The following is a 15,769-nucleotide window of genomic DNA, read 5'->3' as shown; positions in this document are numbered from 1 at the left end:
AAGTTTTTCAAAATGTTACAATATAATTGTTACAATATGATTATTTCAAAATATTACAATGAACAAAGTTCATTTTTATTGATCTTAACAAATATTATCCAGAGTATGATCCTGAACAACATTCAGGAAGTCTTATGTCCAATTTCTTCACTTTTAGATAATTTTCAAAAGATATCTCCCAGAATACAATGGAGATATCTCCTGGATAAGATTATTCACAACTTATCTGGAAATGAAGAAATTGAGCATTAGTCATCGATCGGCATTTTGGGAAACATTAATAATGGCGATATCGAAACTTTTAAGTCTTATAATTCGAAAAGTACTTAATAAAAATGAATATTATTATAGTGTTTTGAAAAGCTTTTGACATTTACATTCTGGAATGGAAATATTCTGGAATCAAAAATAGGATGTCCAATTTAAAAAAATTGATTGATCTCAACCTCATGATCAAACTGATAAGAATATTAAATAGATCTTTTTAAACCTTACAATTTTTGTATTTTATGTAAAAATTACAAGTACAATTTTTCTCAAAAATGCATACTTTTTGAGATATGCCGGAGATCAGTCGGCCCGGAACTTTGGATGGGGGCACTGTACATACATATATACACGCTTATATACGCGCGCGCGCGCGCGCGCGCGTGTGTGTGTGTGTGTGTGTGTGTGTGTGTGTGTGTGTGTGTGTAGGATTTCCGGAAAATCGCCAGTAAGACTTCAGGAAGTGAGACCTAAAAGAAAAAGAAAGCTATATAAACATAGATCTGGAAATAGATCATTTCTAAGTTATAACTATTTCTATGTTGAAAAAATTGTAATTTGTTTTTTATAATTACAATTATAATTTATTTCATAATGTTTTAAGATAAATAACTTATACATTTCGAATTATTTTAGCGTTAGCCAGAATGCACCATGTGGAGGCATAGTTCACTTGGCAACCCTCTTTTTTTACTTAAAAATTTTTTTTAGTTCACTAGAGAAATGCAAGACTAAACGCTGAAATAGTCTGAAATATAATTATTTATGTTGAAATAAATTATGATATATAAAATAAATTATTATGATTGTAATTATAAAAAATAAACTATAATTTTTTTTAATATAAAAGTGATTATAACTCAGAAATTATTTATTTCCGGATTTATATTTATATAGCTTTTTTTTCCTTCTTTTTTGGTCCCGAATCACTTCCCGAAGTATTGCAGACGACTTTTCGAACACCTTATATACATATATGTATAATAGAGTGTCCCATTTTAATTTTGACACCGAAATATCTCGAAAGTTGTAAAAGATACCGATAAAGTGTTTCAGACAAAAGTTTTATGGAGATTTTCAAGTAGGAAAAAAAAGTTTGTGATCTTGGTTGAAAAGATACCTTTAAGGGTCAAGATTATCTAAAATTTTTTTTAATGAAACCCCTCATTTTTATTACATGTTCTTATAGCTGATTTCTATTAAAAACATTATAATAAAGTTCATTTTCATTAAGTATTGATGGCTAAAATCTTTGGAATATTGTTCACAATCATAACGTTGACAATCTATATACTATAATTTAATTTATATATACTATAATTTTTCAAGATCAGATTCAAGGTCTAAAAAAAAAACTAACAGTTGTTTTCCAAAAATTTTAAACGTTGAGTAATTCGGTCTAATTGCAAATCTCAAAAAGCATTCGTCTTTTTGATAGCTACAGCTTTTACTGAAAGAAAAAAATCGATTTCCAAAAAAAATAGCCATAACAAAAAATCTCAGAAATGGTGCCATTTATTGATAGCATGATTGAATTGACAATAGTATTCCATTTTTCCATCGAAATCATGAAACTTTTATTTGTAACGTTTTTTCTTATCTTTAGCTTTCAAAAAAATCGACTAAATAAATTAATTTGAAAAGTACTTAATGAAAATGAACTTTATTATAATGTTCTCAAAAGATTTTGAAGACAGCTATAAGAATATGTAATAAAAAATAAGAGGTTTCATTAAAAAAATTTTAAGTAATATTGACCTTAAAGACATCTTCTTAAGGTCAACCATGGTCACCAACTTCTTTCCTCTTTGAAATGAAAACTTTTGTCTGACACATTTTTTTTGTATCTTTTATAATTTTCGATGTCAAAGTTAAAGTGAGTACATATATATATATATATACTTATCGCTTAAAATAATAACAAAATATTATCTTTTTGGAAGTGTTTGAAATAATTTTAATAAATTGTTTAAAAAATAAAGCATAAATATTTTTTTGCATTAAAAATTAATCCAAATTAAATGGTAAATGGTGAAATTAAATGGTATATAGTTATCTCAATAAATTTTTTATAGACATTTATTTTTTATGATAATAATTTAATATTATTATATTAATTATATAATTATATTAACATGTAAATTTGTTACGTAGGGTCTACTTACCTATGAAAATTATCCTATATACCACTACTTGGTGATGTTTTCGTTTTACCATTTCTCGTTTTAATTTCCGTCGAAGATATTTGTTCAGCAGAGTGAGCCGTTTCTTCCTTTATGTGACGCCCATTACTACCACTGCTTCTCTCGGATGCACTGATATCTTGTTGCTCTAACAAAGGCATTTCAAGAGAATCTGAAGAAATTCGTCTCGCGTTGCCACCATATCGCTCGACGGTTTCTGGCGTTTCCTTTACGTCTTTTATATTGTTCAACGAATCCGAGCTCAAGGACGGAAAGTCCAGGGTTGTCTTCATCTCTAAAGAATCAGAGCTTCGGCACAATTGTTGATATTTTTTTTCTGCATTATCTTCCATTTCTAGAGAGTCCGTACTGGTCTCCATAATATTGCTCTCTTTTTGTGTTGCTCGTGCCTCCTCGAGTTCCGTTTCTTCTAGAAGAGTTTCTGGAATTGGTTGAGCGAAAGCTTTCTCAGTATCGGTAATCTCGATTTGCGAAATGTCTTCCGTAGTATCGTCTTGCCGTTCAAATTTCTCCATGTTAGACTGAGCAATGCGTATTATCTCATCGATTTCTTTTATCCTTTTTTCGTAGTCATCCGATCCGGAAGTACTAGGATTAAACGAACCAGTTGCACTAGTCTCTGTCCTCGATCGCGGCAGATTCTCTAATTTATATTTATTTTCTGGACTTTCATGTTCTAGTAGTTCCTCTTCCTCACGAGCCCGTAGCTCCATTAAATGAGCCTCTCTGCAAGCTTTTTCCAAACCTTCAAAGTCTTTTAGTGAAGACAATGAAACGTCATCACCATGACCTGAACGACCGGTCATATACCTTCTCGGAAGACTGCCATTATTACTATTGGAATCCTGCGAACCGCATTGTAATTTTCGTGAGTTCTCAGCTGCCACAGTACTCTCTAAGTGTTCAAATTCCTGCAGTGAGGTCAAGGACACAGTGTCATGATCTGTAGGCTTGCTGAAATATTTCTTCCCTAAAATATCATAATCCGGTGTACTACCGAAGCTACCACGCATACTTCCCACACTGCCTATAGATTCTTTGTGACTGCCTAAACTTCCGAGTCTACTACTTCCGGCTTCAAAATCTGTGATCTCCTCCTCTTTGATGTCCTCTAATGGTCCCCGATCATATTCTATATCGTACACTCGCGCATCCGCATGGAACTGCATTTCTATCCATTTCTTATTCTCGTACTGTTCTTCATCAGAATAGGATTGAGATTGGTCATCGTTTGATGCTTGGGGCGGACTCTCTTCGGACTCAAAGTCAAACAAATCATTATTCCTTGATACTTGACTCGTTGATACCTGCGCGTCCTCTTTGTTCTCCGTAATTAGATTCTCTAGATCGCGATCGTATTGCTTGCTGGTGGTCTGAGGTACTGAGCTAATGCGAATGCTCTTACCTTCAGCATCAAACTCCTCTGCTTCACGTCCGACTTCTTCGATCACCACAAAATCATCGATGATATCGGGCTTATCTACGAGCTCGAAAGAATCGCTATCAGGTGAATGACGCTCAGACTTATCTTTCTCTACGACTGTGTCAAAAGACATGCCCGATGCCGAGGATAGGGACATGCTGGCTTGTTGCATCATCGAGTGGACGGATGTTGACTGCATCGGTTCGAGACCTTCATCTCCAGTTATCTCGTGATCTGATCTCTGTTCCAGACTTTCTATCGTTTCCACATCCATCATCTCCGCATCCTTTTTTATATCTCTTTGTACTTTTAAACTTTCCACTTTTTCTTCTTCGGTATCGCTGGGAATAGTAACTCGTGTAGAGATCACCTGTGTGCATACACTTTGAACCCCATCTTCGGATACCCGTGATGTCATTATGTCTACAGATTGAAGGATCCCAGGTGCATCCATAGAAGCGGAAATGGCTGAATCCACGACTTTAGCCTGATCTTCTTCCAACATTTCATCCATTGACTCCGTTTCCATGCTAACACTATCGTCCATAATCTGTTGAAAAATCATCTCGGACGAACGTTTCATGCGACATGGTATATGACTATCAATTTTGTCCATGGCTTCATCCATTGGTATTTCTTCGCTACCGGAAGAATCTGATGCTTCGGCCAACTCTTGTTCCGCGTCTAATGCACTGTCCAGGTTCTCTTCTATCTCGTCTGCATCCACATCCGCTTCCTCTGAAGGTACTAATGTCTCTGACAACTCACTGGTGCTATCGATACTGCCAAGATGACCCGAGCTGAGAGAATTTAAAGATTTCATAGATTCATGGGAACTCAACGTACTTGCTGCAGTCTGATAGTCTTGTGATGTTGGTAACGTCTTCGATGCCTCGTGTTCAACAGACATCATTGCCGTCTCATATTCCGAAACGGTTCCGGATTGGATGCCACCCGCAGCAGATTGTAATGCCTCAACATCGGACGAACTAGGTCTGCTTCCGCTGCCAATCTCGTAATCACAGGACTGATAGTTGCTGCTTTCGCCAGAACTCGAAACGTCAGCTTCGCTTTCCGAGGTCTTAACTTTTTTTGATATCCTAATCGGTTTTTGGCGTCTTCTAGGTGCCGGAAAAGGTGGTGCCAAGGAGTAGCTGTCGTCCCTATTATCCATGTCTGAACCAACATCAGATGATCTACTAAGAGGAAGCGGGCTAGGACGACCCTCTTCTTCTTCCTCTTGTTGTTCATCAATGGTTATTATGGCTTCTTCTTCTTCTTCTTCTTCTTCTTCATGTTTCTCGACATCGATTTCAGGTGGTTTAACATCGACTGATCTGTCATCAATGGTGACAATTTCTTGGATAGATAGTTTATCATCGACGATATTTTTCGCATCTTCTTCCTTTGCTTCATCAAATTTTTGAGTTTCCACAATTGATAAATTGCTTTGCGACACAACTCCAATTTCGGCTTCCGGTTCGATCTCGACAGGAACATGTTCAATGGACGGTGGTCTGTATAAAATCGGTAAATCGTTTGGGATGGATTCCGGTTCGAGTTTGAACTGAAACTCTGAAGGCGAATCTTTAATTTGTATCATGGTCTGACTGTTCTCACTCAGCTCTTCTATCAAGTCTTGTTTAGCCGCTTCCAAAGACTCTTTCACTTCGGCGATCTCTTTCTTTACCACTTGATCTAGTACTGTTATCGCATATCGCGCGCTTAAATCGACACTTTGGAGATCGTCTTTCTTTATTTTCAAGGCACAAATATCAGAAGGAGCAGTCGTTGATTTGCTGGGCTTATCGTGCTTCTCAGTGGTCTTCTCCATATGTCGTTTGTATTCCTCACTGGGAGGTTTGATTTTTGCTAAATAAGTTTCCGTCCATTCTTTTAGCACATCATCAACTCTCGCACACTTAGATAGTTCCGATTCTTCTTTCGTGGAATCTTTCGGAATTTCCTTAGTTTCAGTAATCTTTTCTTTTACAACTTCTGATGACGCTTTTATTGTTTTGTCAGTAACTTCAAGTTTTTCTTCTTTTTGTGTTTCTTCAGCTATAATGTGCTGTATAAAATCTGCTTTTTCTTCCTTTATTGTAGATACTATATCTGCAGAAATATCTTGTTGGAAAGTGTCTTTATCTGTTAGCTCTTTAATTTCTGCAATTAAATCTTTTGCTTCCTCCACAGTTAAATCTTTTGCTTCCTCTTCTTTCATAGGTATCATTTCTGTAACGGCTTCAGTAATACTCGTTTCCCAGTCAAAACCTTCGCATGGTATCGATTGCCGTATACTTGCTGCGTATTCGCCCGTCGGCGTCTTGGCATCATGTTCTCGTTGCAAAGCGTCGACCAATTCTTGACAAGTAATCTCTAATTTATTTTCTACTATTTCGCTTTCAAAGTCCGGTTCGATCACTGGGATTACAGTAAACTTTGTTACCTTAGTTGTAGTAGTCGTAACGGTTACATTAACATCACTGGCAATCGACTCTTTGACCGATTCAATCACACTGATCTCCTCCGAAGACTTAGTCACGGATTCTTGTTCCAAATCCACGGATTCATCCTGAGATAAAGTGCGACCACGTAATGACGATTCGTACTCTTCCAACTCTTGATTGAATACTTGAGAGGGCTGCAACGTTTCTGATATCTCAATCTTCTCATCACCGATCATCCAGTCAACTGGCTTGATTTCTAAATCGCTTACATGCCTCACCCTTGGCGAAAATAACGGCGGACTTTCGATTTCAAAACTATCTGCTCTTCGTCTGTCCCCTGTGTCATATTCTTTCGGTGGAACAGTTGAGGATAGAACATTTTCATGAACCAGAGGATAGTCTACATTAACATCCTCAGATACTGTGCTAGAACTGACAGTTACATCTTTCTCCTGACCGATTTTCTCCAAAGAGTCTACAGCCACACTTTCGTGTAGAGAAGCTACATCTCTACTAGTTTGTTCGGATACTTTATGCTCATCTAACTCCAAGGACGGCACATCGACTGAGTCTTGTCGACTATCTGCGCCTGGTTCTAAAATTTCTAGTACTCTAGCGCCTGAAATCTCTGATATTATTTTATTTCTCGAGATACTAGTATCACTATATATATCCTTCTGAAGTTGTTCAATATGTCCGCTTGATATATCTGAACGAACTTTCTCAGATTGTGGACTAGATGTAGGTTTAGATATATCCTCTAATTCTCCAGTATCAACGTCGATTGTTTCTTCTAGATCAATTTGCTCAGATATACTGCTGGGACTTATAGTAATATCTCTGTCCTGGAGACTTTGTCTAGCTTGAGACGATGATTGTAAACTTTCTTCTCGATCATGCAATGATAATTCTTCGTCTTTTGTTATCTCTTCACTAATACTATCTCTAGTGTATCCTTTCTCGAATAATTCTTCTTGTAAGGACGTCTTCGATAGTGTTGTTTCTGGATGATCCAATTGCTCATCTTTCTGCATAATACTTTCAAACTTTTTTATTAAATTATCTGCCAGTTTTTCATGATCAGTATCGCTGCTCTCAGAAATCAATTGATCTAAATATTCTTTACTCAACATCTGTGGTTTCAATCCTGATGTTGATGATCTTCTCTCAATCTCACTTTCAATCGATTGTATTAGATCTTCTGCTATATTTCTCGCCTCTATTTCTTTGGCGATTAATCGTTCTTGCTTCTCTAAAGATATTAAAGGTTCTTCTTTGCTCGGAAATTGTTCATCTTCTTTAGTCTTTTCAGTTGAATCCATCTTGTCTCTTTGACTAGGTATAAACTGTTCGACTTTAAATTTCTCCAAACTCTCTTTGTAAGACTGTCCTTGCGCGATCGTTTCAACTTTTTCCAAGTCTAATCCTTCAACTTTAGCTGTTTTAGGCAATTCTTTAATGTCTTCTACTTCTTTCGCATCGTCCCTCTTGATTCTAATCGCAACATCCACGTCGCTTTTCCTGTCTCTACTAATTCCAGATTTTTCCATCGCAGTTCCCTCACTATCCTCCAGTAGTTTAAATAATTCTTCCTTTGTACTCTTCGCTTTAGATTCAGAAGCGCTTGCGTCTATCACTTTTTTACCTTCCATCACATTCATCGACATCTTTTGCACAGCAGTTTTATCCATCTCCTCACTCTTGCTCTTCTTTTCTTCTATTATTTCAGCCGGTGACTCCTTAGTCAGCTTAGACTCTGAAGATTCTTTCCGTTCTACTTTTTCCTTTTCTTCATGAGTTATAAATTTATCTGCACCACTGGAGATCTCTGATGAAAGTACCTCTTTCTTCTCCACTTTACTAGTAGCCTTGGTATCAATCTTTGAAGTAATTGTATCAAAATCCTTGTCTCTCATTGCACTTATATTCTCAAACATCTTAAACGCATCCTGCGCGTCGGTGAAGGTCTTGGAAAAAGTTTGCATCTTGCTCTTCGTGGTCAAGCGTTCTTCATGCCGCGTAACCTCCTCACTAGATTTCCTCTCGGTGACAGTAACGGTTTCGCTATCTTTCTGTCCCGGCAAATCTTTTTTTATTTCTTCTTTCTCCTTTACTGTCGCTCCTTCCGTGATGCGTTTGGGTATACGAGATTCAAATTCTTTCTTCTTGGTAAATGTTGAAATATCCTTTTCTTTTTCCGTAGGAGAACTTTTTAGCGAAATTTTTTCCTCAGGTTTATCAAATGTTTTTCCTTTTCCTTCTTTCTGAAGGAAACTTTTATCCTTCTCAGCCATTGCTGTGGAGATCGGAATGCGAGATTCGAATTCTTTTTTTATCTGTTTGATCTCCGTGTCAGCGATGGATTTTATTTCCTTGTCAAAACTGTCAGCTATCGGTTTCTTTTCTTTCATTTCCGCCTCTTCTTCGATGATTCGCCTCTCCTCTTCAAGGAATTGCTCGATTTCCGTTTTATCATCCAGAAGAAATGATTTAATTTTAATGTCCATTTGTTCTTTCTCAAATATTTTCGTTTCTTCACTAACTTCTTGAATTTGTTCAATCGGAGTATGTCCTATCTGTGTTTCCTCAGCGAGTTCTCTTTCCTTATTTAATAATTCCTTGCAAATCTCCATCACTGGCTGAGTTGTTATCTTTTGAATTTCCTCACATACTTCTTTATCGCTATCTTTTTCCTTTTCACCTTTCTCTTTCGTCCATTTATCACTCTCAATAGCAGCTTTCAAAATTTTCTCTATCTCTCTCGCTTCTGCTATGTGTTTCTCTTCGATATCAATTTTTTCCTTCGTCATTTCTACTATACTCTTTTCCACGTAACTCTTCTGATCGTCGATCGATTTACCTTTAAAATTGGATTTGTCTCTTTCAGACTTGGCGGAATCTTGCAGTCTTGGTGTACCCTTAGTCATCTCTTTTTGTATCTGCTCCTCAAAGTAATGGGCCTTCTCCGCCACAGAACACTCCGAGATATCCGGCACATTGATGTCCTCGATGGTCTCCGACCTTATGACGTCTGAGATGCCTTCAGTGGTCCCATCGCCCTCCTCTGACACGACATTCGGTGGACATGTCTCGCTGTCGCTTTCATTAATGGTCAATTGAGAGGTCCTTGAAATCTCTGATTCAGAACGTTGATAATTTTCGCGTTTCCTCGACATATCTTCCCAGAATTTACGCTTCTCCGAGTACGTTTGCCTTTCGAGATCAGGCGATAGATCCGGTTCGGACTGATCGGCGCCTACTTTATTGGGATAACTAGCATCTACTGATTCTAGGGGACAAGCCGCTTTTTGTGCAAAGGATTCGTGGATAGCGGCATCTAGAACAACCAAGAATTATGCTCACATTACATTTTATTAAGCATGTCGTTATATAATGACTGCGATACATCGTGTCTATTTTTTCTTTACAATTGTTTTTTTTTATTCACAGCGAGATCTGGCGATCGAGAACTTCCGTAGCACAAATCCGTCATTTTTTTCTCACATTTTCTTTTCTTTCCTATAGTCGTGGCAGGTACAAGATATACTAGAGCCGTTAAGATGCGTTAAAACCATTAAGATGCGTTAAAGCCGCAAAATGCAAAATAGTAGTCCATTAACTCGAATCTAAAGTTTATGCATAAATCTATAATCTTACTAATCTTACTAATATTATTAATAGGTAATTGTTTTTTTATGAAGCTGTAATGTAACTCTTATTAATACATATATATCATCTTTTGGTTTATACTTTCCTAACTCTCTAAAAAAAAACATAATAATTCATATAATAAACGAACGGACTTGTTTTATATTCAACAGTTTTAATTTATTGTAAAATACAATTTACCAAGTTTTGAATATATATAACGATTATTTCTATTATATCTTTAAATTTATTATCTGCATGACATAATGCTAATTATAATTGTAACTGTCAAAAATATAATTCGCAAATAAGAAATAAATTTTTCTGTTGTTCTTGCACATACAACGACTTGATCTTAAAAACAATATTATTGCCAAGAAAAGAAAACATTTATTAAGTATTGCTGTATTAATTATTTATGTATGTACGTATTTACATATTATATCATATAATTATAATTATATATGTGTATATATGTACGTATTTAGTATATGTAGTGTATTTGTTTATATCGAAAAATTTCTTTAGACTGCGGAGACATACTCTTTTGCATTAATATCCCATACGGTTGTCTATGATAATGTTGAGGACGGCATTTCGGTCTGCAAGTATAACAAGTACACAAATATTGCGTTATTATCGATTCCATAATGAAAATATAAGAATTAATTTGTCGATAATCGTTTCGATAGGCATTATTATTGAATTTACAAATAAAACGATGTTCGCGATATTTTTTTATTATATCATAGCTATTATAAGCGGACTTCCTTGAACTAATGCTATTTCGAGTAATATTTTAAACAATTTTTTCTTTCCAGAAATCAATTACAATGTGTAATTTTATTTTGCTTAAATTATTATGTTTATTCCACTGAGAAATTATTAAGTTTTTAAAGAATTTTTAAAATTAAATTTTAAAGGCACGGTGCAAAAAGGAAAATGTATAAGAATTTGTGATAAACTACATATGTATAGTGCTCATTGATGTCCAAAAAATAATGTTTATGCATATATAAATTTCTTACTTCAAAAGTGATACAACTAAAATAATTAAGTTTTTCAAAAAAGAGAAAAAACTATTTTTTAATTTAATAAGAAATTAATAATTAGTGACCAATCACATAATTAATAGAAAATTAATAATTAATCAAATAATATCGACATAAAGAATATATATTTAACATGATCAAATATCATTTTTATCATTTTTATTCCAACTTTTATTAAAAAATCATCTTTCTTGAGTTGTGAAGATTTTGACTATTTTTTATGAAGTTAATTTTGATAGTTGATAATATCCTAAGCAGTAAATTAACGTTGTTTGCCGTCAATTTCACATCAAAGTAACGTTATTAATGGCCTTTTTGATGTCAAAAGAACGTCAGCTTTGGAGTTTATTTAACTCATTCAAAATAACAATTTAAAAAATCACGTTTTTTTAGTTGTATCACTTTTGAAGTAAAAGAGAGATGTAATATCTAATATCGACATATTTATTCTAAGAATATTAAATTTAATATTCTTAATTTAATTTAAGCACATAAAATCAGATATTCTACATATTTACACATCTTATTTTTAAATATTTTTCCTTTATTTCCTTTATCATTTCCTACGATATATTTATATTTAATAGATATAAGAATTATTTTGTGGACACTTTTATAGAAAAGGACAAAGAGAGAAATTTTTTGAAAATTAAATAATTTTTAGAAATCGTTAGATATTTGATATAAAGAACTACATTTCATACAATTTATTAATAAACTTTGCGTCATTTAATTATATTTTCATGATTATTTTAGAATATTTTAATATATTTTAATATATTTGCCTTGTTCAAAGCTCTGATAGAAAGATTCCAAAATTCTACTTATCTCTCAGATAAGATCTTGTAATTGAATCAAGATTTCATATATTTATATAAGATGTTACGCAATTTGTATTGCATCAATTATAAAAATATCAGATCCTATTAAATAGTGACTTTATCCAATCATCATCGATCAAAAACTTCTTATACTCTTGTTATTTATAATAATGTTATCCTAGTATTTATGATAATGCTACAGTAATTCTTGTTAAGCATAATCAAAAAGATCATGGAAATTGCTCTTGGTCTTCATTCCAAGAACTGTACTATTTCGCATGCCTCAAATAATTTTTCTTAATCCATCTTTTCTTTCATCCTTTTATTTAATCAACATCTTCGACATCAGTATGGCAATCGCTGATAGTCTCTTCAGCGGCATCCGGAACGTGTAGGTTGTTTTCCGTTTTGTTGGTCATAACAATCTGTGATGCGGCCAAGATATCGAAATTTTCATACACGTGATTGTAAGCAGCTGCTTCATCTATCTTAGATTCATCTTCGGACCCTTCCATGTCTTCGCTATCGGTGTTTGGCATATCCGGTACGTTCTTAGTATCCTCTTTATCGATGGAAACCTCTTCTCGCGATAAACGGTTTCGCACTTCTACAGAGAACGGTCCATCGCCTTCCTTGGTCATGATCATTTCACCGCCAAATTCAATCAGGATGTCCGATCTCGGAGTAACATAAATTGTCGGTTGAATATCCTCGTCGCCCTCCATGTCTTCTAAATCTGTTTCCCCTTGATCATCGTTATCAATTACATTTAAGTTGCTAATATCTTTCTCATCGACCTCGTCGCTATAGATCTCATCGACGTCGGTGAGATTTTCCGCGAAGCTGCTACGACGTGATCGGGATCTGGCTTCACCGTCGGCTATAAGATAATCTAAATCGTCATTGATCTTCATGTCAGACTCGATGATCTCCTCATTGGTCACAGAGATTAACGGATTCGCTTGCGAAGTTTGCGAAGGGTTAAGTTTGTCGATTTTGCTGGTGATCATCGTTAACTCGCCTTCAGAATCTGTGTCGGAGAAGTGCAACGATGCGTTACTCATCATAGCATTCAAGCGTCTTCTGGCAGATCTGGATTTCCGTTTGATCTTCGTTCCAGAGGAACATTCTTTGTCATTAACTTGACTGTCCTGCTTCATCATGATGCGATCGTGCTCATTGATTTTCATTTTTGTCGCCATATCTACTTAGTTTCTTATGTGTTTAACGTCCCGATCATAAGTGCAAACTACTAATGAACTTAAAAATATCTGAAACTGAAAATAATGAGAAAAAAAATTAACTTTAAAGAAAACACAAAATAAAATTTTAAATAAATTATTCAAAACTAAACGGAAAATATAATTAAAAATGCAAAAATGAAATAAGCTTATAATTAGTAAAAATCTATTTTAAATATGATCTTGTATTTAAAACAGATATTATAATTTATAAATTTATCTCAATTTTGCATCAAACTCTTCGACTTTAATAAGAACATTAATAAAAGAAAAAGAGGAAGTTATTAAAAATGAACAAATTCATGATAAAACTAAAAAGACTCACGTTTTAATAATTATATGTGGACGCTTGAAAGAAAGATAGATATGAAATTTGCACCGTTCTCTTCATCGATACAGACAGAACTAAAGAAGTCCGCCACCGGCACTTTCAAGCATTTGTTGATGCTATTACGTCTAATTAAGTTAAGGAAGCCTCACTCAACTCTTAAACCGTAAGCCGATTAGCTTTCTCCCCTTAAATTATAAAATAGAATGACAATCGAATTTCATCATTTTCAAGTCCAGACGAAACGATATTCGACAAGGACTTTTTCTCGACCTTTTTAAAACATTTCCTTTTTTCATGTTGCACTTTGCTTACGAACGACCTACATCGCCAGACCTTTCTTAATTCACTTATCAGTAAATACGATATAAAATATCTTCACGTAATAAAATATTCATCGACAACACTTAATGCTTCATTACGCAAGTTCTCTTTTTGCACCTTGCATTTTTAGTGTTATAGACGAAATCGATTTTGAAGTTGAACTTTTTCAATTGAAATAATTTAATATATGCGACCCATTATTTTGGAATATTTATATTCGACTTATATATTAATGTGTCAAATATATTCTATTTTCTACATTTTTTTATATCATACCTGTTTGTTCCTTTTGTAATGTATCTGTTATGAATTTCTTTTCTGTTGGTGAGAAAGTTTCTTTGGGTTTATCAGTTTTTTCCATTTGTTCCATTTTGTACTTTGATTTATAGTAATCTAATTTTTGATTTATAACATTAGAATCTTCGTAACCTGCAATATATAATAATCAAGATATTATTAATAATAATTATACACAATTATTATTAATAATACATGCATAAAGATATTGCTTATAAATCTTTAATTTAATTTTGATTTAAGATCCTTTAATAAATTTTAATTTTGTTTTCAAAAAATATTTCTTTTATTTTTTAGATAAAAAATTTATATACAATACGCAGACAATAATATCAAGATATTTTGTACTTTTTATTATAATGTATCATTAATTAATTATATATTTAATAAGATAAATTTTCTCTATTCATTAATTTATTAAAAATCTTTTTACAAAATCAACATAAAATAATTTTATAATTATTAAAATAATTATATTAGAAATTTATAGCATTGTCATTTAATCTATTTTATTTATTACGAGGAGAAAGAATTTCAAGTACGTTTTTTATTTTTTTGAATTATAATATTTGATGGACGTACCTTTTAATTTTTTCTGTATATCATGTTTAATTATATTTTCAGGAAGGACAATATTTAACACACAAATAGGCTGCTGAGGTGGTTCTCCTTTAGCAACTTTTGGTTCTCGCATGAATAGCATTCTGGCTACTGGATCCAGTAACGGATCTTTTACTTTAACATGGAATGATAATCGATTCTGTCGGAAAGCCCTAAATGTGAACTTCAATTGCATGCCAGATTTTGTTACCGGTACTAAGTTTCCACTAAATTCAATATAAAGATCTTTCCCGTCAAGTGCCTATTAAACAAATACTTGTAAATCATTAAATCTAACCAATTAACATATTATATTAATATTTTTCAAATAATAATTTTATTTTATGTATTCGAAAAATGTGTTATTACTAAAACAAATAAATATATCAATATATCAATAAATATATCAAAATACTCCTTTTATATTCAATCTAAGAATAAAGAAATAAATAAAAATGATATCTAGTAAAAGACCTAAAAAAAAGTATATATCCCATAAAGTTTATTTTTAAAATAGTAAAATATTTTCGAGATAGTTATGTATTGTGATAATATGTATTGTTCTATATTATAAAAGTACCTCAACATCGCGACTTTTAACGATTTCCGTAAATTCTTCTTGCCTTTCTAAAGTGTGCATGCCTTCCTTGCCATCGGTCATGCACAATATTCTCAATGTGGCTTCTAACACATCCATTCTCTTCGAGTATATTATAAAACTATAGAAACATTTGTATATCAAAATTAGAAAATTGTTGTTCTTATACGTATAATATACGTATAAGAATGATAGAAAAACTCACTTGGTTATATATGGCACATGTAAGGATGCCTCGTATAACTCCGTTGCCATTTTTGGTACTGCACCGATATTTCTGCAATCCATCAACCAGAATCTTGCTGAAACAGTAGTGGTGAACGACACTCTATCATTCATAAAGGTTAATGGCGTTGATCCGGTAACGTCTTCCCATTGTGACTCGTTCGTCCCACCTAAAGTTAATTTTTCATTTGAAAAACATTATTGAATCGAGAAAATATAAGTAAAAACAAAAGAAACAATATTAATTAGTTACAATTAAATTAATTATAAAATTAAATATATATATATATA

General features: G+C 33.5%; 2 protein-coding genes across 2 annotated transcripts in view; both read right to left on the bottom strand.

Moving 5' to 3' along the window:
- Window positions 1-2,446: 2,446 nt before the first annotated feature.
- Window positions 2,447-15,769, bottom strand: part of LOC105622489 (ankyrin-2-like) — a 39,335-nt gene continuing 26,012 nt past the window's right edge. The window contains exons 23-27 of the mRNA XM_012203905.1: window positions 15,459-15,648; window positions 15,236-15,374; window positions 14,638-14,917; window positions 14,035-14,187; window positions 2,447-9,681 (exon numbers count right to left, since the gene is read on the bottom strand). Of these exons, the coding sequence (XP_012059295.1) occupies window positions 2,447-9,681; window positions 14,035-14,187; window positions 14,638-14,917; window positions 15,236-15,374; window positions 15,459-15,648 (7,997 nt within the window). The remainder of the gene's footprint in view (window positions 9,682-14,034; window positions 14,188-14,637; window positions 14,918-15,235; window positions 15,375-15,458; window positions 15,649-15,769) is intronic.
- Window positions 12,192-13,067, bottom strand: LOC105622457. The gene has a single exon (XM_012203875.1). The coding sequence runs from the start codon at window positions 13,065-13,067 to the stop codon at window positions 12,192-12,194; it is 876 nt and encodes a 291-aa protein (XP_012059265.1).

Source organism: Atta cephalotes (genome assembly GCF_000143395.1).
Source record: "Atta cephalotes unplaced genomic scaffold scaffold00045, whole genome shotgun sequence".
NCBI classification, from domain to species: domain Eukaryota; kingdom Metazoa; phylum Arthropoda; class Insecta; order Hymenoptera; family Formicidae; genus Atta; species Atta cephalotes.
Note: the sequence above shows the minus strand (reverse complement) of the source record. Positions and strands in the feature narration are given on the sequence as shown.

Bases quoted from the DNA above. Each gene is read 5' to 3' on its own strand.
- LOC105622457 (XM_012203875.1), bottom strand. From the start codon at position 13,067: ATGGCGACAAAAATGAAAATCAATGAGCACGATCGCATCATGATGAAG.